Source organism: Drosophila bipectinata, chromosome 3L (genome assembly GCF_030179905.1).
Source record: "Drosophila bipectinata strain 14024-0381.07 chromosome 3L, DbipHiC1v2, whole genome shotgun sequence".
Taxonomy (NCBI): domain Eukaryota; kingdom Metazoa; phylum Arthropoda; class Insecta; order Diptera; family Drosophilidae; genus Drosophila; species Drosophila bipectinata.
Genome location: NC_091738.1, coordinates 17,575,798 through 17,600,590, shown reverse-complemented (window position 1 = coordinate 17,600,590; position 24,793 = coordinate 17,575,798). Strand labels below are relative to the sequence as shown.

General features: G+C 39.5%; 3 protein-coding genes across 3 annotated transcripts; 1 reads left to right on the top strand and 2 right to left on the bottom strand.

Moving 5' to 3' along the window:
• Positions 1 to 872: 872 nt before the first annotated feature.
• AstC-R1 (Allatostatin C receptor 1) lies at positions 873 to 21,946 on the bottom strand. Its single transcript, XM_017233985.3, has 2 exons — positions 21,556 to 21,946; positions 873 to 3,190 (listed from the first exon to the last, which is right to left on the bottom strand). Exon 2 carries the CDS (start codon positions 3,119 to 3,121, stop codon positions 1,664 to 1,666), a length of 1,458 nt encoding a protein of 485 aa, XP_017089474.2. The 5' UTR covers positions 3,122 to 3,190; positions 21,556 to 21,946; the 3' UTR covers positions 873 to 1,663.
• Positions 14,119 to 14,628, top strand: LOC122322260 (uncharacterized). The gene has a single exon (XM_043213951.1). The coding sequence runs from the start codon at positions 14,119 to 14,121 to the stop codon at positions 14,626 to 14,628; it is 510 nt and encodes a 169-aa protein (XP_043069886.1).
• On the bottom strand, positions 17,065 to 18,388 carry LOC108120367 (uncharacterized). Its single transcript, XM_070280259.1, has one exon. The coding sequence runs from the start codon at positions 18,001 to 18,003 to the stop codon at positions 17,134 to 17,136; it is 870 nt and encodes a 289-aa protein (XP_070136360.1). The 5' UTR covers positions 18,004 to 18,388; the 3' UTR covers positions 17,065 to 17,133.
• Positions 21,947 to 24,793: the final 2,847 nt, after the last annotated feature.

Sequence of the window (24,793 nt, the reverse complement as noted above, 5' to 3'; positions counted from 1 at the left end):
ACCAAAACCAAACAGGGGAAATACTCACAAATTTGCACTCGAAAAGTTGCTAAGCTGTCGTTCCTTTTTTACCTTTGCTCGGCTTACGCAAATCCCCCAGCAAACAGCTCAAAGCTCAAACGGTCTTGCCATTTATTTATTTTTGCCTTTCAATGAATTGCTTTCCCCATATTTGAGTTAACATTTTCTCTCCTCACCTTTGGTGGCCAACCTGGGCCAGCTGCAGTCAAAGTCGGGGGCCAGGCAGGTAAACGTATTTGAGAATCCATACCAGGATTCCATTCGAAACAAACCAACTCTTTATGCTGGCGCGCTGAAACGCATAAATCAATGGGGAGAAAGCATTCTAGCAGCAAAGTAAGGAAGCAAGAAAGTAAAAAAAAATGCCAGCCAGTGGCAGAAAGCCAAGTTTCTAAACTTGATTTAATGCCGGTTGCAGTAAGCAGAATACAATATATTGGCAGGTTGTTCTCCGAAGTGTGCTGGCTTAAAAGCTCTTAACTCGACTTCAGTTCAATCGCATCCAAATAAATCAACAACAGAGCCGGCACAAAAATACACCCGAGGCTCACAAAGACTCTCAGAATTTCTCACTGACAAATAAGGCGGAATGCTTGTCAAGTTTTTAAAACTTTTAAATGTGAAAAGCCAAAGGGAATGTATAGAATTTATAGAAGTTTTTACCTTAATCCTTTCTGAAGTCTGTAGGAATATTACTATTAATACTCACTATTAAAATTTAAGTAGTTCTTTCTGAAATTAAATATCCCTTCCATTTTGCAATCATAATAATATATTTTATACAAACTTTGCTTTATTGACACACATCCAAGCACATTTACATAATTCAATTCACTTACTTAGCCTACATTACACAATATTCAGCTCATTCCATGAGATACTGTTTGCCAAATCAATTCAGTTTATTTATTCATTTTCATTTGGAAAATAAATATTAAGGACTGTCATTAGTATGCACCCAGTGACATTTAAATTATTCATTGTTTTCATTTCATTTGGGAAAGACAAATTATGGGGGAAATGCACTCTAACATTGTAAAAAGTGTCTGCTTTCAGGGGGCGTCCTTAGTTTTTCAATTAAAACTCAGCCTCCGATTCCGGCAGACTTCTATACTCAGTTGGATTGACTCATCTGGTTTTATCCAATGCCAGTTGCCCTCGTAAAAAGTTTTTTATTTGCCATTTTACGAGAGTTCTGGCTGACTTGGTTCTGGCTCTGCCTCTGGCTCTGGCTAAGCTGCTTATTTTATGCAATCCTGTCTTATGCGTTTTTAAATGCATAATTCAGGGTAATTACCTAATTGGTTAATTGTGATATCTGAACTGCAAAAGTAGCAATTTTCTTAAATTTATGTCAAGAAGTTTAGTGTCAAAGGTGGAGTTTTAAGTTTAAGAGTCTTAGGATTAAGCGGATTGGAGAAGCTAATTCATTGGCAGCTTAAGGGCTTAAATTAATATATAATTACATAATGGGGATTGTTTGTTTTTTAATTAAATTCTTTTAAAGATAATTCACATATTGCTAGTAAATCGTTGTGCGGTATTTTTACTTTTATTTCCCACTCTAATACTGCTTAGTCTTAGCTAAATAATAAAATTTTATTTCTTAAAATTTGGTGTATTTAATTTTGTATAAAATAGGTTACAAGTCGGTTTGCTGCACTGTCCCCGATCCTCTCCTGGCGGTCGTGCAGAAGGCCTCCTGCTGCTCACTCAAGCAAATAATCAAATTCTCCGGTGGAGCCGCTACTTTTCCATTGGAATTACAGGATTTCTGAGCTCCCGTGGAGGCGGTCTTTTCCGCCGTCGTTGTGGAGGATGTGGTGGTCGATGAGTTATTGTTGCCGGTGGCATTCAACGGCAGCAGCGGTGGCATCTGCGGATTGGTGGTCAGCAGTCTCTTGGATCCCCCGCGCCGGCGACTGCCCTGCTTTGTGAAGACACTCGGCTCCACCTGCAATTGGGCATTGATTTCCTGCTGATTCATACACGTGAACGCCTTAAAGAAGCTCTTCCGGAAATTCTCGCTAAGGAAGGCATACAATATGGGATTCACCGCCGAATTAGAGTAGACCAGAGCCCCCAGTAGCAGGAAAATGAGTATCTCCAGGCGCGACAAGTCCCTCTGGGCGGGATTCGAGTGGATGAGCGCCAACTGGGACATCCAGTGGGGCAACCAGCAGCAGATATAGACCGTTATCACGGTCAGGACCAGCCGGGTGACCTTTCGATGGGCCCGCCTCTTTTCCTTCGACTTGGTGCCGTGTTTGGGGCCCACGGACTGAAGCTTCCTTATGACTAGGTAGTAAAAACTGAGAATAAAACACAGCGGAGTGGCAAAGCCCAGGAAAAACGTGTACAGGATGAAGGTGGTGCCCGAGTGTTTTTTGTACGCATCCGGCCACATGATGTTGCAGGAGTAGTTCACCCCGTCCTCCTGCTCTACCGTGCTGGCATACAAAATCACTGGCAGCATCAGCACCGCCGATGTGGTCCAAGCCACTGCCGATACTATTTTGGCTATGTGCAGGGTACGATAGCGGGGTGAGGAGATCGGATGGCATACGGCTATATAGCGATCCGCCGACATAATCAGTAGGAATATCGAGGACGTGAAGGATGTGATGGAGGTGCTGACCATGTAGGCCTTACACATGAACTCCCCGAACCGCCAGCTGCAGATTCGCATCGTGTAGAGCAGAAAGGGAATGCCAATCAGGAAGCACTCATCTGCCACCGCCAGATTCAGGATGTAGATATTCGTAACCGTTTGCATTTTGGAAAATCTCAGCACCACATATATCACTAGTGTGTTGCCAAACAGGCCAATACAGCAGACTATTCCATAGAGAACGACTGTGAAAAGATCCGCCAAGGAGTTCCGGGTGGCTATACAGTGCTGGTAGGTTGGCAGCTCAGTGCCGTAAACAGGCTCTTCCGGTTGGATTGTTGAACCACTTCCGCTAATCCAACGATGATTTAATTCCGTGGTATACATACTCTCATTATTTGCCATCCAACTCGTGGTGTTGGCGTAGAAATCGGGGGATATATCCCCACTTACTAGCTGGACGAGACCCATCATCAGCCAGCTCAGCATGTTGGCCTCATTCGGTCACAAATCGAATTATTTTAATCAGTTTTTGGTTGGTGGTCCATAATTGTAGTCCTGCAAAATAAATTTCATAATTACACAACATTTTCATAGGTGTTTGTTTGATTTTTTAATTAAAGTAAATATTGAAATGAGTATACATATAACGTTCTACAGCTGATTGAAATGTTGGGCATTTGTGTTGAACAAATAACACAAAAATAAATAGAAAATTAAATATTTTACAAGTCCAGATTTCACATTCAGACTCTTGAAGAACTTTTCTGAAACTTTTCCATACTTTCACCCTGGAAACCAGAATCTTTCGAAAAGAACTTGTAGTACACGAATTTCTATAAAATGGCATAAATCATCTGTTTACTGTTTCGGGGGCTTTTAGCAGACCAATTCATTTGCAGAGAAAAAGTTTGTGATTTATTAAAAGTCAGTAACGCTAAATTTGATTTGTTGGGCGTAGGAAATTAACATTTAAATTGAAATTAAATTGCGCACAATTTGTCAAATCAAACAAACAACTTTGTAATGTTTAGAGAAGACCCTTGCTGGCTTCTCTAAGTATTTTGGGAAAGGCAGAATTTATGCAAATATCAGGTGAAAATATTTGTCTTATCCAAATTGAGGAAATTTTAAGAGCCAGATGACTTGATCCTATGGGCTTATACATATGTGCACCAAGGATATAGATGTTAAGGCCCCTTGTGTTGACTTTGGACAGCACATATGGGGATTAAAGCCCAAATTAAGTTTCGACATAAATGCCTTTGACTTTGTTACGCTAAATTAAAATGGATTTGCATATTAGTAAGTTAATTCCATGGCCATAAATCAAAATCAAGCTTGGACGTTTAGACAAGACTAAAGTAAACTAATCTTGCCAAAGCAATTTCTAAATTATTTCTTTATTTTGTTAGACAGTTGCTAAGTTGGACAATGATAAGTAATTGGTTTATATTTTGGAATGATCATGGTCATTTAAGCTATCTTTATATTTATTCTGAAATTGAGGGATATCCTCTTTTCCAAATTCATTTCAGAGCCTCTCGTTTTGTTGTTTGTTTGCTCAAGGAATTAAATCCCAACCCAATGACAGGTGTAAATCCCCTCGGCAATCTCGACCCTGTGTCACCATCGTTGACTCCTGAATTGTTGTTCGACATTTATTTTTCCTGTTGCTGTTTGGCTGGCTCGTTGCCGGCTTCCCCACTTGCACTCGGCATTTATATTGTTGCCGTAAGTGCAACTGTTATCGGTAAACCGCAATGGAGGCACAAATTGCTAGGTTGCATGGGTTGCAGTGGGTTTAACAGAAAAAGAAAGTAAAAAGAAATGTTTTTTATGTGTTGCAGTTGTATATCTGCAGTTTAGTGGATGTCAGGCACCAGACTGTTGAGACTACTTCTAAGAAAGCTGCTGACTAAGTTGTGCTTGGATGTGGAAGGATAGACTACAAAAAAAGTTTATATTTTATGTATTTGTTAAATCCGATTTTTTCGAACATTTGACAGAAAATATCATAAAAGTCTTGTTGATATGCATATTTATTTTAAATAGTATAATTAAGGTATCTGAAATATTTCTAACCATTTTCCACAGTGTAACAACTGCAAGTGTTGATATCCTGGGAGCATAAAAAAACCCAAAGGATGGTGACGGGGTATCCTCTGCTCATCGTTCCCTTGACCACATTTTGTCAGCTCTCCCCCTCCCACACTTTGACACTATCTCTTTCTGTTAGAGTGTGTGTGTGTGGGATTTATTAAAAATTTATGCATTTTATGAGACCCCCAAGACAAGGGTCTCCAGTGCATTTTCCCGAGGAGCTTATTTTGATGGACTCGTGATGATGTGACGAAAGGCCATAAAAATCTGCATTTTAAGCTTAGAGGGCTTATTCGGGCACTAAAGTACACGAGCTTGAAACAAATATATATATTGTATGGAAGCAAAATGAAAGCTCTCATTTTCCAATATTCATCATAATTGTTAGCACTTAATTATTGGCATTTTCCACTTTCGAACATACATACGCTTAATTAATTAAAACTTTATCAAAAGTTAGCCCAAACCACAATTGTTTGGGAATTTGGGGAATTGCTGATGCTTTAGTAGATGTGTGGGCGAATATGTGTTTGGATTATGTTACCAGAAACACAGTTACTATGGCACACAGAGAGTCAAACAAGACGCGACCAAATATATGGCTCAAAGGGAGAGAAGAAGCCGTCTGGCAGGCAACAGCTTGGCAAATGTTTAGCCGCTCGCTTTGGTTTCAAGCAGCCACAACAAAAACAAGCCCGACGCAAGTAATTCATGGACGGGGGATCGAGAAAGTGAGAAGGGTGAAAGGGCTGGGAAATGGACGACCCGGAGGCATGCGAAGAGCATAATTTTTGGGATAAACACCAAGTACAACATGCATACAAGGGGGTTCTAAAAACATGCAGAGTAAAAACTTCTCATATCTGAAGTATACAACGTTGCGTATGAGTAATATTTATATGGGGAATATTACTTATACGCCACGTTGACTCATAATTGAAGGAAATTTAGTTTTATTTGTTGGTGAACCTCAGGTTTATTTCTTAACTATAGTTTTTCTTGAGTGTAAGGATACTAGCCCGCATGTATGTAGGTATCTTGATACATATATGTACGAAAATATGACTGGCAAATTTGCATGTATACACATAACAAACAAAACCCACGCACACACACCCGCACTCAGTCACACACAGAGCCTGATGTCAAGTGCACTTGGTGTGGTGGGCAGAGGTCCTTGTTTCGGGTTTGAGAGTGGGCTTGGGTTTGGTTGGCTTGCGATGGGTGCTTTAGTTTATGGCTCGGGTTGCCGACCGAGCACACATAAAGTGCAACATAAACTAAACTCACTCACCTCACCAGCCACTAACTCTTTTACTCCCTCCCTGTCTCTATCTCTTTCTAAAAGCCATCACCCATCTCACTTACACTCTAACTCGGTCTTTTTTTTGGTGGCGATGCACTTAATCTTTGGGACACAATATTGGCTTTTGGCCACAGGTTGCCACTCACCTGACCTTTGTTGCAAAATGAAAACACTAAAACATGTGTTGCATAACCAAAAACACACACACACAACAACAACAATGAACTAACTAACAAACAACAACAAAACAAACACCCGGAAACGGCAACAAAAACAAGTGCAATTATAATCCCGGCGGCTTTGTGCATTCGGCTTTTGTTGTTTTTTGTGTCGGTTTGAGTAGCACCCACTAGAAGGTAAACAAAATGTGGCATAATCGCCCTTTGTTGAATTTTTTAAAATAATGGAGCTAAATGGGAATTTCTAAGCATACGGCTTAATCCCAAAAATGGCTAAAAGAATTCTAGATTCATACATCCTAGGTTCTAATTAACAGGGAGATCCTTTCATAGTCAGTAGAGTTTTTAGTGGTAACTTTCAGTGTATTCCAAGCCCCTTGCTTCCTGTTCTGTTTATCCATTGACAATTTACTGATTCTCCATTTGCGGTCAGTTGCCTTTCGAGTACGGCTATATATCCCGCATCCTGGCACCTGCCTCCTGAATCCTGCATCCAAGAACCACCTGAGTGCGGTCGAATGTTGCTCACACTTTGGTCTCAATTATGCCAGGTGTTCATTGTTAACCCATAATGCCTGGCACCCCGTGTCCTTCGATTCCTCTGCGGTTAACCCTCCTGTTACTCTGCTGGGTTTCGTTTTTATTTACGGAGGCCGAGGGCCGAGGTCCTCTTGGATTCTTCATTTGCTCCATTCCCTTCATTTGTCAGAGGAGGACTGGATGGCTTTTGGCACACATATTTGCACCTCTTATAGAGACGGTACTGGGCTAAAATAGAGGAGAAAAATTGAGAGTGGGGCCTCCCAGCTTGTGTTGCCTTTGATGTGGTCCCCTGTTGTTGTTATACACTGCTCCTGTTCCGGGCTGCCTTCGGTTTTTGTGGTCTCAACTGCAGGCGGCTTGCCAAAAACTGAAATCTGCCATCGGTTTTCCACTCTGTTTCCTACACCGATTCCCCTTACCCTCCATTACAGCCCGATCCCATGTAGCTTTGTTCATTGTTCCGCCACACCCTCGGTTCTATAGATGTTTCCGATTTCGTTCTTTTTGCCCCAGAACCCCCCGGATTCTTTTTTCCTCTTTGGATTCAGTAGAGCTTTGAAAAATGTTTGTCAATTGCATGCTAAACGTTTTTACTGATTTGTCACAGGATATGGAAGGAGAGTTGGACGGAAAGGGTGTTGCGAAAATCCCTGAATGTTGTGAAAATATTTACCGGATGTCAAGCAATCTGTTAACAACTTGAAGATATTCTATTCGAACATTTCCCTTTACGGGGCTTGGATTTGGAACAAAATTTAAAAATAAATGCAAACTAAAATTCTTTTAAAATATTTCTAAAATAAAATTTGGTTAGTAGAGGCCAGTTTTTCTAAAGTGTAAGCCATAAGCTCCACTCATGGTCTTAAAACCCTCTGCCGAAAATTGTATAAAATTTAATTCGGTTTCCTTCCCTTTTCCATTTCCATGGACACTCGGTTCTTAAGCGGTTTAGGCTTAAGTCTTCTTAATTTCCCCGAAATGTGAGCAAAAATGTGAGTCATATAAGATATAAGATATGGCGGCTTGAAGCCCAAAATACTTTATCAAATATGGATTGCCATGACATTAGCGAGTAACCCCATTCCTTAATCTCATATATGTATGAGAGACACAAACAAACAATTTAGTTAAAGTTCAGACCTCATTGAAAGGCTTTAGACGCTTAACACTCGCACAGCCTCCCAAAATGCAATTTATGTGTTAATCCCCCCCTCGACCCTTCTCTAATTTGCATAAATTAGCACCAAAATATGGTACCATCCCGGATTCGATGTGTTTATTGTTCGCTGGTAGCTGCACTCATTACCGATGTGCTCTTGTGTGGATGCTTCGATAGTTCCGATGGTAAATTTAACATAATTTTGAAGAGACCATTGACAATAATTGAGCTGTAGTTCCAGGGCACCAGGGGTGCAACCGAGTAGAGGGCGTTGGCTGTGGGTGAACGTACGGATTATGTTGCATATGTTGCAGACCAACAAAATCTATGCCACGCAACCAGGCACGAAGGATTCACACTAATTGGGTGGCAATCGAAAATCCTTTGTTGTCTCTGCGGTAACGCCTTTATGGGAACTGTGTTGTTGAAAATATGAAACTCTTTCGGTTTTATAAAATTTTGGGTTTAGCTTTGGATACTGAGCAGCAGAACCTGTTTTAGGCTTTAGATATTGTAGCACTTTTAAGAAAAAATAGCTCATCAAACAAAAGTAGAGGTTAAGAAATGGCGCGTGTTATTAGAATAAATATTTATCGGTAATTAAAAACAATGGAAAGTTTTTATGATTTGTTTGGCAAATAGAGTACAGAGTCAGTATAAATATTGGCTTTAAGAAATAAGAAACAGATCCGCACAAATAGAATCTAGGTAAGTAAACTGAAGTGACAGATTCTTCTATAAATACGTTAACAAAGATATTGTTAGACATTATCTGCAAGAGTGATTCAACTGAAAATGTCATTCAAAGGAGTTCTGGTGGTTTGCTTCCTGGCCTTGATAGTGGGCGTACTATCAGCTTCTGATCCTTCGCCATCGCCGAGCCCTACACCTGATCCTTCACCATCGCCGAGTCCATCTCCTGATCCTTCGCCGTCACCGTCACCCTCGCCCAGTCCTAGTGCGACTCCTTCTAAATCTGATCCTTCGCCATCCCCCAGTGAAAGTCCAAGTCCTTCTAAATCACCCAGCGCGACTCCTGATTCTTCGCCATCACCAACCACTTCACCAACCACTTCAGATCCTTCGCCAGCGAAATCCTCATCTCCTTCTGCATCATCGTCCTCTTCTTCGACGACCTCTGCAACGCCGTCCTCAAGTTCAAGCTCGAATTCCTCCAAAAGGAAACACCGTCACCGCAGGAATGGAAGAGTGCATGGTGGGCGCAAGGTTCACAGAATCCGAAAAAACCGGAAAGGTCGCAGAAACGGAGAACGTCGCCGATCCAGAGAGGGTCGTAGATCTCGAAATGGAGAAACACGTTCCCGAAGATTTTAAAAATGTTTGTAATGTCCCATAATTTGAAATAAAGAACATCCTATACACATTAAGAGCATTAAAGGTTGAGTGTTTTTTTTTTTAAATAGGATAAAAAGAAAAAAGAATAAACGACTCAAAATAAAAACAAATTTAGAAACAATTTTTCTTGGAACAGTTTATTTTATGGTCTTATCTACATAGTATATTATTTTGTAAATATTTCTTTCTATAATTAAAAACTGTTATATGTGAAGTCATTTTTATTAAACCCCAAAATACAACCACATTAAATTTGCATAATTATGTTGAAAGTTTTTGGAAAAAATCCTAGCCGATTTATGTGGGACTTTTGAAAAAAAAGAAATTGACGCTTAAAAGTAGGCATCCTAAAATATACTAAATTATTTCTATAAGGAATATCTATTTATCCCTTTTATTCTTATAGAGAAAATTAAATAGTTTAATGTTTATTGTGTAGTTTCTTTTTAATTGAATTAAACAACAATATTTAAAACAATAAAAAATCGTTTATTTTAAACAATAGAAAATCGTATTCCTAAAAAATACATTAAATATATGTAACAATCGTTAGTTTCAATAGAAATAAGACAAGAATTAAATTCTTGAACAATAATTTTTAACTTTTAAGCCCGATTTAATAACTTATAAGATTTCAAAGAATTGTGTTCTCAGCTTGGAAGTAGAGAGTCTCTACTAGAGACAATGAAATCTAAACCACATCGAAACAGATAATTAAACAAAAGCCTCTATAGTTCAACAAAATCATGTGTTAGTTTATGTACATACAGACACAATAGGCCAAAATAACGATAGGAAAGTTTCTACAATGTGTTATACATTTTTGATGGCAAATATTAAAGTTATTGAAAGCATCTGGCTATATTTGCAAAAGTGTGTAGGTATATTTGCAGTAGGAATCTACAAAAACAATAGGAAGTGTAGGTAAACATAAGTTCCAGTGGGGATTTTTCTGGTCTTCTGTATAAAAAGGCGTAGCGAATGCAGAAGATTCACAGTTCTCTAAAGTGAGTTAGCCAAAAAGATGCCTTCCAAGTTGTGCCTAGCTTTGTGCCTTATGGCCCTGATCGTGGGTGTGCCCGCCGTTGATCCAACAACTGATCCAGCTTCTCCATCAACGCCAAGTGATCCAGCATCTCCGGCTTCTCCAACGTCGCCATCCGATCCGGCTTCTCCAACTTCGCCAACCACACCAACTTCTCCAACTACTCCTACATCTCCAACTACTCCAACTTCTCCAACTACTCCTACATCTCCAACTACTCCAACTGAACCGTCTTCTCCAACTCCGGCTTCACCAACACCAGCAACTCCCAGCACTCCATCCCCTGAACAACAAAGAATCGCGAACCTCCGGCGCCGCTTGAGGCGCGCCCGCAGGCAGGAACGCCAGCTGCGCAGGAGGCTGAACAACCAAAATCGTTTCGGGAACAGGAACCGTGGAGGTCGCAGGGTCGTTGTCCGCCGATTCAACAATAACTAATTTGTAACCACCCAGAGAATGAACTTAAAATAAATGCATATAGAAAACAACAAGTTTTAAACCGATGGTATATCATTTTTAAAATTATAAAAAATGGGATTTTTGGTTGTTACAGATAGAAATGGCATCAATTTTTATATCCTTGCTATGCTGTGAATATTGCTATGATTTGTCGGTTGCGATTCTTAATTCTGAAGGATCTTAGTTTTGTGCATTGACTCTGAGAACAGCATGAAATCGGAGGGGCCGGAACGGTGGACTATAGCATCAAAGATTACATTAGATATACATAAAAGATTATAACTTTAAGTTCGAAAATTGAAAATCTTTGTTTTTGTAAAAGAAAAAATACATGGTAGATTTGCTACGAGACTTCTAATACATATGTCATATTATATTATATTGCTATTACTTGAACTTAATTTAAACTATTATTTTGAGGAATTTAAAATAATCTTAACGGAAGATCATGTGGGGTGGTATCTCTTCAATATTTTTATCCTGGGTCTTCGTATTAGTTCTTTTTAGGGTGTTGAGTGTTGAACCATAGTGTTGAGGTGAGACCCAAGGGGTTGGCCTGGGTTCGGAAAACATCGACTAAAGTAGTCCCGGTGTCCCTCGTCGTCATGTACCAGGGGTCATTACAAATTCTTCTCTTGACCTAACTTTGGGCCACTCTTATTTTGTTTAGGTTTGTTTTCGCCGTAACTCCAAAGTCTTTCAAAGCATACGGGACCCAAAATTAATTTATATATACGCACTTTGTTACCAAAGGATTATGTAGGTATTTCTAGGCGAATAAAGCCAGGAAATCTTTGCTGCCTTCGAAACAACAGTTTGCTTTACCATGTACCAATTTGTATGCCTTTTAAAGGTAAGACCGCTGCCAATGGTCACTTCAAGGTACATATTTGTAGAAGGTTGGCCATTTTATTTAATCTATTGTAGGAAGTGGGCGATCGTACTGCCTCAACATCATTTTACCTCAACTTTGTATTCCCTGGAATTTTTATTTTTTCTTGTTTGGTTTTCAATAAAAAATGTCCAAAAAGTAAAAAAAGTTATTTGTACGGTAGCTATGTATTTGAATTTTATTCTGTAGAGTTTCGCAAACTAAAATTCATTTAAAAAATAGGATTCCATACTTATATGGGACTTCCGGTGAATGCTAACTTAAGCTTAAAAGTAGACAGCAGACATTATAAAAAACAAGACAGCAGACATTAGATTTCAACGAAATGTGTTGTCAGCTTAGAATCGGCGAACTAAAGTGTAAACAATAATAAAACAGATAATTAAACACAGGCCTTTGTGGTTGAAAAAAAATCGTCTGTTAGTTTATGTAAATACCGACACAATATGCCAAAAACAGGTGATATTTTAATTCTATTGTGTTTAAAGGAAATTTTCTACACTACGCTATAAATATTAGATGGCAAATATTAATGTAATTGGCTGAAAGTACAATCGTGTCTAAGTTTATTTGCAATAGGAATCTAAAAACACAAAACGAAGTCTATGTAAACATAAATTCAACTGGGGATTTTTGTGGGTTATTGTGGTCTTTTGTATAAAAGGCGTAAATTAAAGCAGAAGATTCACAGTTATCGAAAGTGTAGTTAGCACTAAAGATGCCTTCCAAGTTCTGCCTAGCTTTGTGCCTAATGGCCCTGATCGTGGGTGTGCCAGCCCCTTCACCACCGGCTTCGCCACCAGCTTCGCCATCGGCTTCACCACCGGCTTCACCATCGGGTTCTCCAACAACTCCACCAGCCTCGCCGTCCTCGCCAACTACACCTCCGGCTTCTCCAACAACTCCACCAGCATCGCCGGCCTCGCCGACATCTCCAACGTCTCCAACCTCCCCAACTACTCCAACTTCACCGTCTTCTCCAACTCCGTCTTCACCAACTCCATCCTCTTCAACCTCTACTGAAGAAGAAGAAATCGAGCGGCTCCGGCGCCGCTTGAGGCGTGAGCGCTGGGAGGACCGCCAGCTACGCAGGAGGCTTAACAGGGGCGGACAACGCAGGGGCCGTTTCGGACGGGGGCGGTTCGGAAACAGAAATCGCGGAGGTCGCAGAGGTCGCGGAGGTCGCGGAGGTCGCAGGGTTGTTGTCCGTAGATTTTACAATTACTAATTTCACAACTAATTTCATGAAATAAATACCAAAAAGTTAAAGCACAACAAATACAATCTTTAAAATGGGAATAACAAGGATTTTGGTTTCTATGAGTGCCGTAACCATAATGTTGGCATATATTTATATATCCTTGTAACCTTAAAAAGACTATAAATATGGTTCCTGATTTGGATCCCTCAGTTTTAAAGCTTTATTCCAACTCCGTCTTCACCAACTAATAACTGCCTACAGTTAGGATAACCGGGATCGGTCTCCTGAAGGTATGGATCTCATATAACGATCGGAAATTTAATATTTTTCTATGTAGAAAGTTGTAACTAGTGGTAACTTATTTTTTGGATAGTTTTGGGATCCCAGGAGGCTCCCATTTAACTGAGGCGTTTTAGCTTTATTGATATATTTATATTCTTTCCGTACTTAGTTTTGTCTTAACTTTATATTTGAATTCAAATTTAACATTTTAAATAAATACAAAATAATATAAAATTTTGCAAAAAAAAAAGCATTGCCATCTTATATGGGACTTCCGGTTAAGGTTTTAGTTAGGCTTAGTTAAGGTTAAGGACTAAAATTAGGTGACAGAAAATATTAAAAATTAAACAAAATACATATTTATATACTATAGCTATTTTTATAGTGTTATATTTTGTTATCGTTTATTTTGTTATAACAAATATATTAAATATCTGTAATTTCTATATAGTATTATAGACATAGACATGGTAGACATATTACTACCTAAAAGTGTTATTACTGGTACTACCTCGTGTAGTACCAATCGTAAAGGCACGTGAAATAAATAATATCAATTCAATTTTCTATTTTTGTTTATATTTAAAGCATTGTTTTGTCAGCTTGAAATAGGAGACGCTGAAATGCAAACAATATGAAAACAGATATTTAAACAGAAGCCATTGTGGGTCTGCAGTGTTAGGTTATTTAAACATGGACATAATAGCATTGAAACTGGTGATATTCTTATTCTATTGTATACTTTTCTAAAAACTGTTGTTAATTTTAGATTCAAAAATTAAAAACATTAAGATGTACATATGTGGATAGACATGCTGGAAGTATGTGTGCATATTTGGATGAGGAATCTAAACACACAACTGGGGATCTAGGTAAACATACTCGATTGTTAAATTTTGTATAAAAAGGCGAAATTGGAGCAGAAGATTCACAGTTATCCAAAGTGTAGTTATCACTGAAGATGCGCTCCAAGTTGTGCCTAGCTTTGTGCCTTATGGCCCTGATCGTGGGTGTGCCCGCCCCCTCGCCACCTGCTTCCACTTCTCCATCGGATCCAGCTACTCCAGCATCTCCGGCTTCTCCAACAACTCCGCCTGCTTCAACATCGCCAACCGATCCAGCTTCTCCAGCCACACCAGCATCGCCGACGACTCCAACTTCACCAAGCACTCCACCAGCAACCCCAGGGTCCCCTACCTCACCGTCTTCTTCAACCCCTCCGGCTGACGCCGCACCTGCCCCTCAGGCAGCTGCTTCAGGCGCTCAGACTCCCACGAGCTCCGGCTCAGGCAGTGGGGGCAGTGGAGGCAGTCGAGGCAGTGCCAGGCGTCGCCGCCAGAGAAGAGAACGCAGGCAAGAACGCCGCAGGCAAGAGCGCCGCAGGGAACGGCGCCAGAGAAACAGGAATAGGAACAGCAATAGAAACAGCAACAGGAACCGCGGAAGTGGCAACAGGAATCGCAGGGGCTGAGGTCGCAGGGGCGCTGTCCACAGTTAGTTTCCAACAACTAATTACGAAGCACCCACAAAATGCATTGAAAAATATATCAATAAAAAAAGGAATAATTGAAACATAAGAAGTATAAGTTTTAATATCTTATTGGTAAACAGAGTTCTTTTGTATATCTGGTAACTATATGTATTTTTTCAACTTCAAGGTTGACATTTGTCAGCTACTAATCATAGCAATCAGTCTATGATTGCCCTTCCATTGAATATTCCAACTGAATTCCTACTTTCTCGAGTATTTGCTTTTCACTTGAATGCCCAGTCGAGATCCTTGACTTCAATCGAACTTCTTCTCTTACTTAATCACACAAACTGGTGTTGTCATCATCAGCAAATGCCATTACCTAGGTAAATAATATCAAAGGAGGAGAAAATTCGTAAAAGGCAGCAGAATCGAAAAGGATTTCTTGAAGCCATTTCCACTTTTGATGTGTCCGACGTGTTGACGGCCAAGCGAGTAGCTTGGCGAGTGATAAAAATAAATAAATAAAACGCCGTCTAAAGAAAATGGGGAAAATCAGCTTGAATGGAAAAACAAATCAAGCAAATGGCAAAAAGGCCAATGGTCAATTGCCTTTTGAGTTGTTCGACTTCTAGTCCAGATACTGAAATGCAATTAGCAACTTGAATAGCCAATTAATTGTAGTTTTCCTTATTGTTTGCCACTGAGGTTATTTATATTTTGTTTTTAGCTAGCCTGGCATTTTTTCATCGACAATTCCAATAATCCGGATCAATAATTTCATTATTTATTTATTCAATTTGTCGGTAGACGAAAGTCGCTAAAATGGCAACAGAATAAATGGATAAAAGCTGGGATTTGAAGAATATTTTTGGGAAGGTTTTTATAGAACATAGATATTTTGTTGAGCATCTATTTTTGATACAGTTTGAATTAGTAGACTGTTTGCATCGGAGAGTATCTGACAATCGACTAGTCAGTCAAGGTGGATCCCCTTTTTCAGGTTGTTTACAAAATTTGCCAATTCTGCATTTTAGTGCGTCTTTTTCAGACTTCTGGCTATTTGGATGCCACTTCTCCTTTTGGTTGTTCTCTTGTTTGCTCGAAATTCTTTCTGCCTTTTGCTCATTGAAGTGTTTTCAATGTTTTTTTGTAGCCATGGCCAACAGAATTGCCGCTGCCGTTGTTGATTCACCATTTTATGAGTTCAATTAACCAGAAGCCATGAAAATAATAAAAATGATGAACTTTTACCCAATTGAATTGATTGCTTTATAACCGTTTTTGGTATAGAGGGCAAGGATGGGGCACAATTTTACAGTCAGCAGCTGTTGGCCATATAATCAGCCATATATATACATAAATATTGTATGGTATCTATCTATCTGGTAGGCAGTCGGTTGACTCCCTAATTAACACTAAATCATGCTCTTTATTAATTATATTCCCGATTATGCTAGCTACAACGTCACTGAACTTTCCATCATATCAGCTTTGCGTGGAAATCCAATCAATAATGGCCGATATTGATAGAAGAATGGAGCTAGTATATCTGTTTGTATAGACGGTTGTTGTCAATAAAGCAATCATTCATTTCGTCATTGCCATCGACGCCACTAATTGAATGGCCAAATCGAATTGGAGGATATCGATCTTTTTTGACTTAAACTCACGCCAATTGATAACTCAAATGAAGTGAAAAATTTATTAAATTTGTCAATGAATAGTTTTCACAATCACAGTGCAGTTTATGGAATCATATTTTCATTTATTAACTTGCTTTTTTTTTTGTTAGTTATACACCACAAAGGATGCTTAAGGCTATTCAAATAATAATTTAAAATTCTAAAAAATAGTGAACTTTTTTCATTGCATTTTCCTTTTTGTTTTTTATATTCCCAGCAGATTAATAAACAAGTTCCCTAGGACAACATTGTTATATGACCCTGCATTTTGATAAGTTTCTGCCCCAGCTGCGACATTGAGTGAGCCCCCAGACTAATCATTTCTCTATATAGTATATACACTTGCCCATCATTATCTGCCACAAGCCATTGTTGCTGTTGCCTGGGGTGTGACTAACAATTTTGTTTTAGCCTTAGTTTGTTGCCGCTGGTGGCATTGTTATCGCTGCTGCTCTTTTGTCGTCATTAACGTCAGAGCGGCCTTGTTTAATTTGAACATTAATCATGGTTGTGGCTCCTGGTAGGGGGCCGAAAACCCGAAGCCCACAAAGGCACACAATGGGTAAGAATGGCCTGCAATATTGCACCTGGCAAAAGTTGCAACTCTAATGAAGACGGGCAGGTTCTCGTGATATTAGTTTTCCATCCAGTCTTGAGTTGCACATGCGCACAAAAAAATGGTAAGGAATGCCTGTAGGAAAGCTTGGCATTTACTATTTTTTATGGCCAGAAAGAAAACCTTAATAATGGCTCATGTACCAACTGAGTCTTTTTATTTAAAATACCAAACTTGAATAAGTACTTGATGATGAAGTTCCCTCTATTTAGATTCATCTTTGGAATTTGGATCTGGACTTGGGCTGTCGGAAACTCGGGTCAAGTCCACATTGTACAGCCGGAACTCGACATTCCGTCGTCGGACGTTCAAAGTGACCACGATGCAGTAGAGAAGCACCTGGAGCTCGGTGGCTCTCAGGGCGTAGGAGGCACCCATATTAACGGGGAAAAGGGAAGAGTCCCACGCGGAGCAATCGTACAGGAAGTAACCTCCATCGCGGCTCGAGCTGTGACCGAAGGCAAGGTGCTGCTCCTGGCACTCCAGGACGCCCCACTGGTATCTGGTAAAGAAATAGTTGAGGCCCTCGAGCAGTCCCATAACTGTGCTGGCCGGGTCACTGTACACCTGCCCGAAGGCCACCAGCTCCATCTGAACAAAGAATCGCAGGTCCTGGAACTCGCACTGAACACACATGTCACCCACGCCGAGGTGGTACGGTACGCTGGTGCGGTAGTAGCGGTCCCCGTTGAGCACGATCCCGTCGAGCAGCTTTGGGCTCCACATCCTCAGGCTGCGGAAGGTGCTAGCCGCACAGCAGGCGACCACACAGACTGCTAGGGTCTGACGGCCACGCACCGTGCTGTCGAACCAGGGTGCACATGGATGCAGCCCGCCCCAAAGCGACCACAGCCGCCCCGCCACCTCCACATCGTAGTTCCTCCATCGAGCGGCTTCGCTGTGCCGCTGGCATCCCTCCATGTTGCAGCTCAGCCTCCGGCTCCAGATCGGCAGGCTGTTGCGCGGCACCAGCCATGTCAACGACTCGCTTCGCGCCGGCAGGGGAGCTGTCTGCCTGAGGTGCTTTAAGATACCGCCGGTACTGTTTGGTTTCTCGGGGAGCTGGCTGGACATGCTCCTTAACCGGGAGGAGGTAGAATTTGGGCGGTGCCACGGTTCCGGAAAGCAAATCGAAATTACTGGTGTGTATTGGTTGCTCCTCCGGAACCACTACGTCGCACACAAAGTTGTTGAATTGCTTGCGCCACATGTCCGGCGACAACTGCACTGACTTGGAACGATACATGAAGGAATGGCTTTGATAGTCCTCGGCCGAGGACTGACCATCTTGTGAAGAGACTGTTAATTTTTGGCAGCCTGGGGATAGTACACCTTTCCCCCGGCCAGAGAATTTGTCTTTAAAACCTGAGCCTGCTTTCATTTCAATTTTAAATAAAAAACTTACTTAAAATTTAAAAAAATAAAAAAATGAGTTTCGTTAGCTTTTCTTTTGGTTTCCCCCCATCTGAGCCCCTTTTAGCTTTTATGACGCCTACTTAGCTCATCGACAGCTTCGCTTTTCTAATTTTCTGGGCTCACGTAGGTGTTCTTCCCATTTCCAGCTGCCCTCCCACTTACACATCCAATAATCAGCCAACTGCTGGCTCACATTAATTGACAGTTTCGCCATCATCCGTTGGCCCTGACGGAGGAAGCTCCGGCCAAGTCCTCATTAACTCATCTATCATGATGTGGATGTTTAGTCAGGGTCTCCGGGTCCCTTTGCCCTCGCTCATTAATTCCCTTTATGTAGGCCAATGAGAGTGGGTGGAACATCGCAGTTGGATATGATATTTGAACCACGCCCTTTCTCCACATTGAATGCATTTCAATTTCCCTCAACGTCTGCGAAAAAAAAAAATAATACTAATTGCAGTACTACGATGGAACGCAGAACCCATCTTATCTCTCTGCGTCGGCTTAGGTTCAGTTTTATTATTTGAAATTTTTTTTCATGGGTTAAGTTGTACGTGTACCCCTCTCGATTCCCTTCCCTATCAGTTTAGGGGTCTTGTCCGTAATTAATTGCAAAAGTTTTCTTCGTTTTCTGTCCTCTGATGCTGCACAAAAAGTTGAAAGTTGATGGTGTTGGCGGTGGTGATGGTGCAGGAAACTCGGTTAACTCCTCTCCATCCGCGAGTGATGACTAGTTTAAAAAGTGAATTGTCAATTATGATGAATAATTATTGGGAATTTGCTAATTAGCTGAAGGAAACTTTAGCCAGTGTAGTATGGCTTATGGATGAAAACACTGATTCAAGCCATTTAATTAATTATTAGAGAACTGTTATTGAAAAGTTTTAGCAAAAAACTTAAAAAAAAAAAAAAAAAACTCGTATTATTTTTCAAGGAATATTAAAGAAACCCTAGGACCTACGTTAAAGAGCCACCAACAGCTACCCTTTGCAGTCTGGATAATTTTCGATAAATTCTTGTGCATCTTTGGCCATCAATTACCGGAGAGGATCCAAGCGGAGCAGCATCAGCATCTCTGGCACTTGTTCCGCCATTTGAATCCCGGGCTCATTCCTTTCCCGGGATATCCAGCTCGTGTCCGTGTGGTTGCTGTTGTTGTCTAACTTGGTCCTTTGAGTCAAGAGGAAATGCTATCATTTGGCTGCTTACGTCGTTGTTTTTGGTTTTGTTTCTGTCTGTTTGCTTGACGCCGACGAAAGGTTAAGGCATGCATCGCTTCCATCAAATTAGACGCATTTTCAACGCGCTTTGTCTGTCTGCCCCTTTCTCCCCAGCGTTTCTGTCTCCTGTCTTCTTACAGCACATCCTGTTGCCATTCCAGCTCTATTTGTGCCACCCCCTTCCTATTCCTTTGGCAATTTTCGAGCTGACGCCGCTTTGCCTTTACGTTTTATCACTTCATTTGCACTGAAATGTCAATGTCTGAGGCTGTCGTCTCTTTCTTTTCCTGCGACTCTATCCCTTTCAGTCTGACGTGTTCCCATTTTCACTTTTTCTTTTTGGAAAATTTCGCCATTTACAATTCCTATCCGAAAAGCAGTTTCTATAAATGCCGCCATTTCTTCTTTTCCAAAAAAAGTCACAAAATTGAAAACCATCTTCTAGATAAAATCTCAAGAGCTAGTCCTAAGAGGCCTTTTATGAAATGCTAATTTTTAAGAAATGACAAAAAAATTAAATTTATTGAATATCTGAAAAGTTAGGGTAATTTGGAGTTCGTCTGACCATCTCTTAACCATTTCCAAACAGAGCAAAAGGCAGGAAGGAAGCAGTTTTGTTGCAATGATGTGGGCGGAATTTTTTCGGTGCGAAAGGGCGGGGCAAGAGCTGGGGAAAATGGGGATACTGTCCTGGCACTAAAAGAAATCTGTCTGACAAATTACACGACCTGCACTGCGAAGTCGCAGCAGCAGCTGCTGAAATGCTTCAGATACGCCTCCCCAATGGCTTGGTTTATAGTACCCAGTACTTTAAGAATGATGGGTAATATTAAAAAAATAAGTTAAACTGTATAATTAATTAATAAATGTAAAAAATATAAGTAAAAATACTTTTTATATAAAAATTATTATATTTTATTTTAGAAAAAGTATTTATTAATCGTTTATATTCATTATCCTTTTATTCTTTTAGTCTCTTTATATTGTATTTTTGTGCTGCTTCATGTTCTACATTCGGACTCAAGCCATCAAACCGATTGAATGCAGGAAGGGGCGAGCGCACGTCATTCATTCAGTTAGTCAGCGAGTGCAACGGCCTTTTGATTGGGTTTCAGTGTAACCCATGGAAGGTGGAGGTGGTTCCGTCTTTCCCGGTTCTGGCTTTTTGTTAGTCTGGTTTGGTTAGATGGTTACGGTTTTACTGGACTTTACTTAGCTGGATGAGCTCATTCCTGGGTTTATCTCTTTTTGGCGTGGATTTCATCATCAAGAAAGGTTAACCTTTAAGGGTCAGGTGTTTTATAGAGTGCCTGCTACATATTACCTTAGGAAACCATTCCAAGCAATCTCTAGCATATGCCGCATATATTTTCTTTGAAATAACTCCTTCACCAAACCCATTAATCTGCATTTCTCAATTTACATTTTTGAATTTCATTCTCACTCCAACATTTCTCCATATTACTTTTCTTGGCATTCCATCACAGCTTGCCCTAATTTGTCAAATTTCGTTTCGTCTTTCGGCGAATCCTTTCTGGGGTTTTTCTCTGCCTGGCTGTGATGGTCAGTCGTTCTCAGTTTCCACATCATCAGACAAACCAATTCCTCATTCCGTCCCCACAACCCATCTCGGCTCTTAGAGTCGCCACCGCCTGACACTCGCAACACAGAGCATTCAACAGATACAAATGGCTATTCGGAAAAAATTTCAGTTATCTGATAAAATCCACCGCACACTACAAACATTTGCTTGGAATGGAAACTTTATTTTAAAATCAGAAATGAAAACCTAAGCAAATATTCTTAAAGTGTATGGGATGTGTAAGGACCCATTGATAACCACAGAAAGGGATATCATTCGATAGCTACAATTTATCACAAATGCCCCAAAAATCAAAGATACCATTTTTTGGGGACAGTGCCGAGTGAAGGGAATCCCTCTTCGAAATTTGATATTTATTTTTAACCCATTTGCCAGAATTTTACTTACCACTTGAATATATTGTGACTTCTAGCCACTCATCGTTTGAATACCGCACAGTACGCACTTTTGAGGTTCTCAAAATATTTGGCAAGCGCTTCTGCAATTTCTCGAATTTCCCGCTAATGTTATTTTTCACTCTCCGTCTGATTTATTTGTGATGTGGCAGCGGCTGCGGTTTGGCCGGGGAGTAGAAATATTTGTTTATTTTCCAACCATTTTGGCTGCTAATTTGCATTAGTTGCTGGCCATGGAAAATGGCGGGGCTATCTTGTATTTCCCCACCCTTGTGAGCTGGCTTTCTGTTTATTTTGCGCGCGCGATTATCAAAACTATTGTTACTACTAGTGCTAGTGTATAATTTTGTTGATTTAACTTTAGTTCAACGATCGAGTTTCGAGTTTAGTTTGGTGCTTTAGTTGGGCTGTCGTTTGTGAACTGCACGTTTCGGCATTGTTTTGCATACTGCGCGCCGCATTTGCCGGCGAATTTTGTTGTGGTGCATGCAAATTTTCCGACTGCAGAACCGCTCGTATTTACAGTTGCGTTCGGACTTCGGGTCGCAGGTTCGTCGCCCGATTGGCCTGATGCGTGTTGCGTGCTGCGGTCGCCGGGCTGTTGTTGTTGCCGCCGCTTTCCCTGCTGCAGTTCCTTCAATTAACAGCTGGCTTCTCTCCACCGCACTCTCTCTTTCTCTCCCACACTTTCTCTCTTATACGAACTCTCACTTTCGTTTACTGTTGTCTGGCTAACATTCCGCTGCTAACGGGTTCGGTACTGTTACATTTTTCATGGCAGCTTGTTGATTCCATTTTGATTATAAATAAATAAAAACATTATAAATATATAGTTTTATCTATTTTTATGAAAGCTATTAGCTATGATATAAATATGAAGATAGGACTAACAGTTAAAACTAGAAAGCTTTAATAAAACTCATCATTAAAAATAGTATATCAAAATTACTCATACGCACTGTTGGTTTTATTTAAATTTACGCTCTTCTTTGTATATTATTTTTATTATTAATTTAATTTATCAGAAATTATGCTGTAACCACTAAATATTATAATTTTATGGCTTTTAGAACTGAATTTCGAGGTATTCATTAAAATTACCCATACGCACTGTTGCCATTTTCAGCATTTAAACGTTTTTCCAGTTAAAAACTATTGAAATCTCTGTTATGAACTGCTTGCGGTATGCAAATTAATCGAGAAACAACATAATAGCTCCCATTTATAAAGAAAAATATATTTTTATTACTCATACGCCATGTTGACACACAAGCTGTATACTTAAAAGTTGTATACTTTACCATATATTAATTTTTACCTTTAACAAGAACAATTAAATTTTTAAAAACTATAAGTTATTTATAATTATAAGGATCATCTATTCAATAAAGATCATCTATCTAAAAAATTTAATATTACTTATACCCAACGTTGAAATTTTATAATTTTTTTTAATCATTCTTTGAATATAGATTTTTATATATTTTTAGTTGTTTTAGCTTTGGTTTAATAAATTCAAATTTATTTTAAATGATCAATTAGTAATCAAAAAGGTACAGATAACTCATACGCCCAGTTGCCATTTCTACGACATGCATTCAAATTCATAAGCAATTAATCCAGCTGAACATTTCCATCCAGTACTAGTATTAGGACTACCATTCAAATAATTATAATTCAATGTAACCTCAAATTAGACTGGATTCTGAGACTGGCTTTGATTGCTGATTGATAATTCTGCACAAAATTGCATGTATTTTGCAGGTGGCTGGTTTCCAATAATTGAAACTTGTAATCCAGCCAGCCCCTGACAACCTAGTCCAGCCAAACAGTTTTATATTTTAAAAGTATAATCAAATTTTAGATTCCCATCTTTGAAAATCTAATTTCTCTTCAAACTTATGCGATAAATAAATCACGTCCCTACACTTCCACCATTTGTCTTCGTGTTCATCTTTGGGTTAGAGGTGCCTCTGGCATTGAAATCTAATTGCTTTGCAGTGGGCCAACTTCTCACCTGGCTTAAGACCGAAGTCTTCTCTCTGCGAGTCATTAGGAGAATATCAAATTTTCAGTTTTTGTTCGCACTCTACTGGTAAAGGAATTGCTGAAATTATTTCCGTGTGCTGAAATTATTTCCGTGTGGAGCAAGTTAAAGTTTTGTTCGAACAAAAAATGAAACTTTTGACTTGGTTAGAGGAAATTGGAGACAAAAAAACTCACAAAAACATGTGGAAGAAAATCCAAAAGATACCAAAAAACATTTCTGAAAAACTAAGGAAAAGAGTGACGCGTAAAATATGGCAACTGTGGGGCTTTCCTTTGAGCCTGACTTTAGTTTTTTCTTTTGAGCAAAAGTTATAATCCTTCTGGTTGAACTTCCTTTAGTTTGCTTAAAGCCTTTTCCGTTGACACTGAAAAGTGCTGAAAATTTGTCAGAATAGGCGGGATGTTTATTGTTTACAATTTTGCAAAATCCCAAAAAGTTTGTCACACAAAATTGTATCCTCTGTGGTGTTTGAAAAAGTTTAAATTAAATGAATAACCAGAGTCGAGTTATTGCATGCTTTTTATACCCTAGGATATATATAGAGGAGAATAAAATAAAGTTTTAAGAAGATGTTAAAGAATAAAACATAACTTTTTTATTAAAAACATTAGAGGAAATACTTAACCCTTTACATGGCAATAACTCCGATTTTCTTGATTTTTTTTTTGTTCGGTAGATAAGTAAAAATAAAAAATACACTTCTTTTTATTTTTTTTTTAAGGTTGGTTTTTCTTAATTTTTTTTTACAAAAAGGAAAAAAAAGCGATTTCTTAAACTTAGCGAAATTAATGATTTAATTGTATTATAATGCAACAAACACAAAAACTCAATAATATACAACTAAATATAATATTTTCCTGTTTTTAAACATTAATTGCATCAATTATACAATTTTTTTTGTTTTTTATATTTTGGATCAGAAACTGCACAACCAATTCAGATTACCACATTCACCAAATTGGCGGGGAAAGTAATCACCTGTTGAGTATTGGACAGAATTCTGAGTGATCAACACTTTTTATATAAAAAATGAAAGTTGCTGAACTGCATCAAAAAGATTTTGGACAGTTTTGTAACGCAGTTTAATAAATAATTGAATTTAAACGGTATGATGCAGATCTGCATCACCACCATGTAAAGGGTTAAAAATTCATTAAGTTTGTCAAAGGGTATACATTCG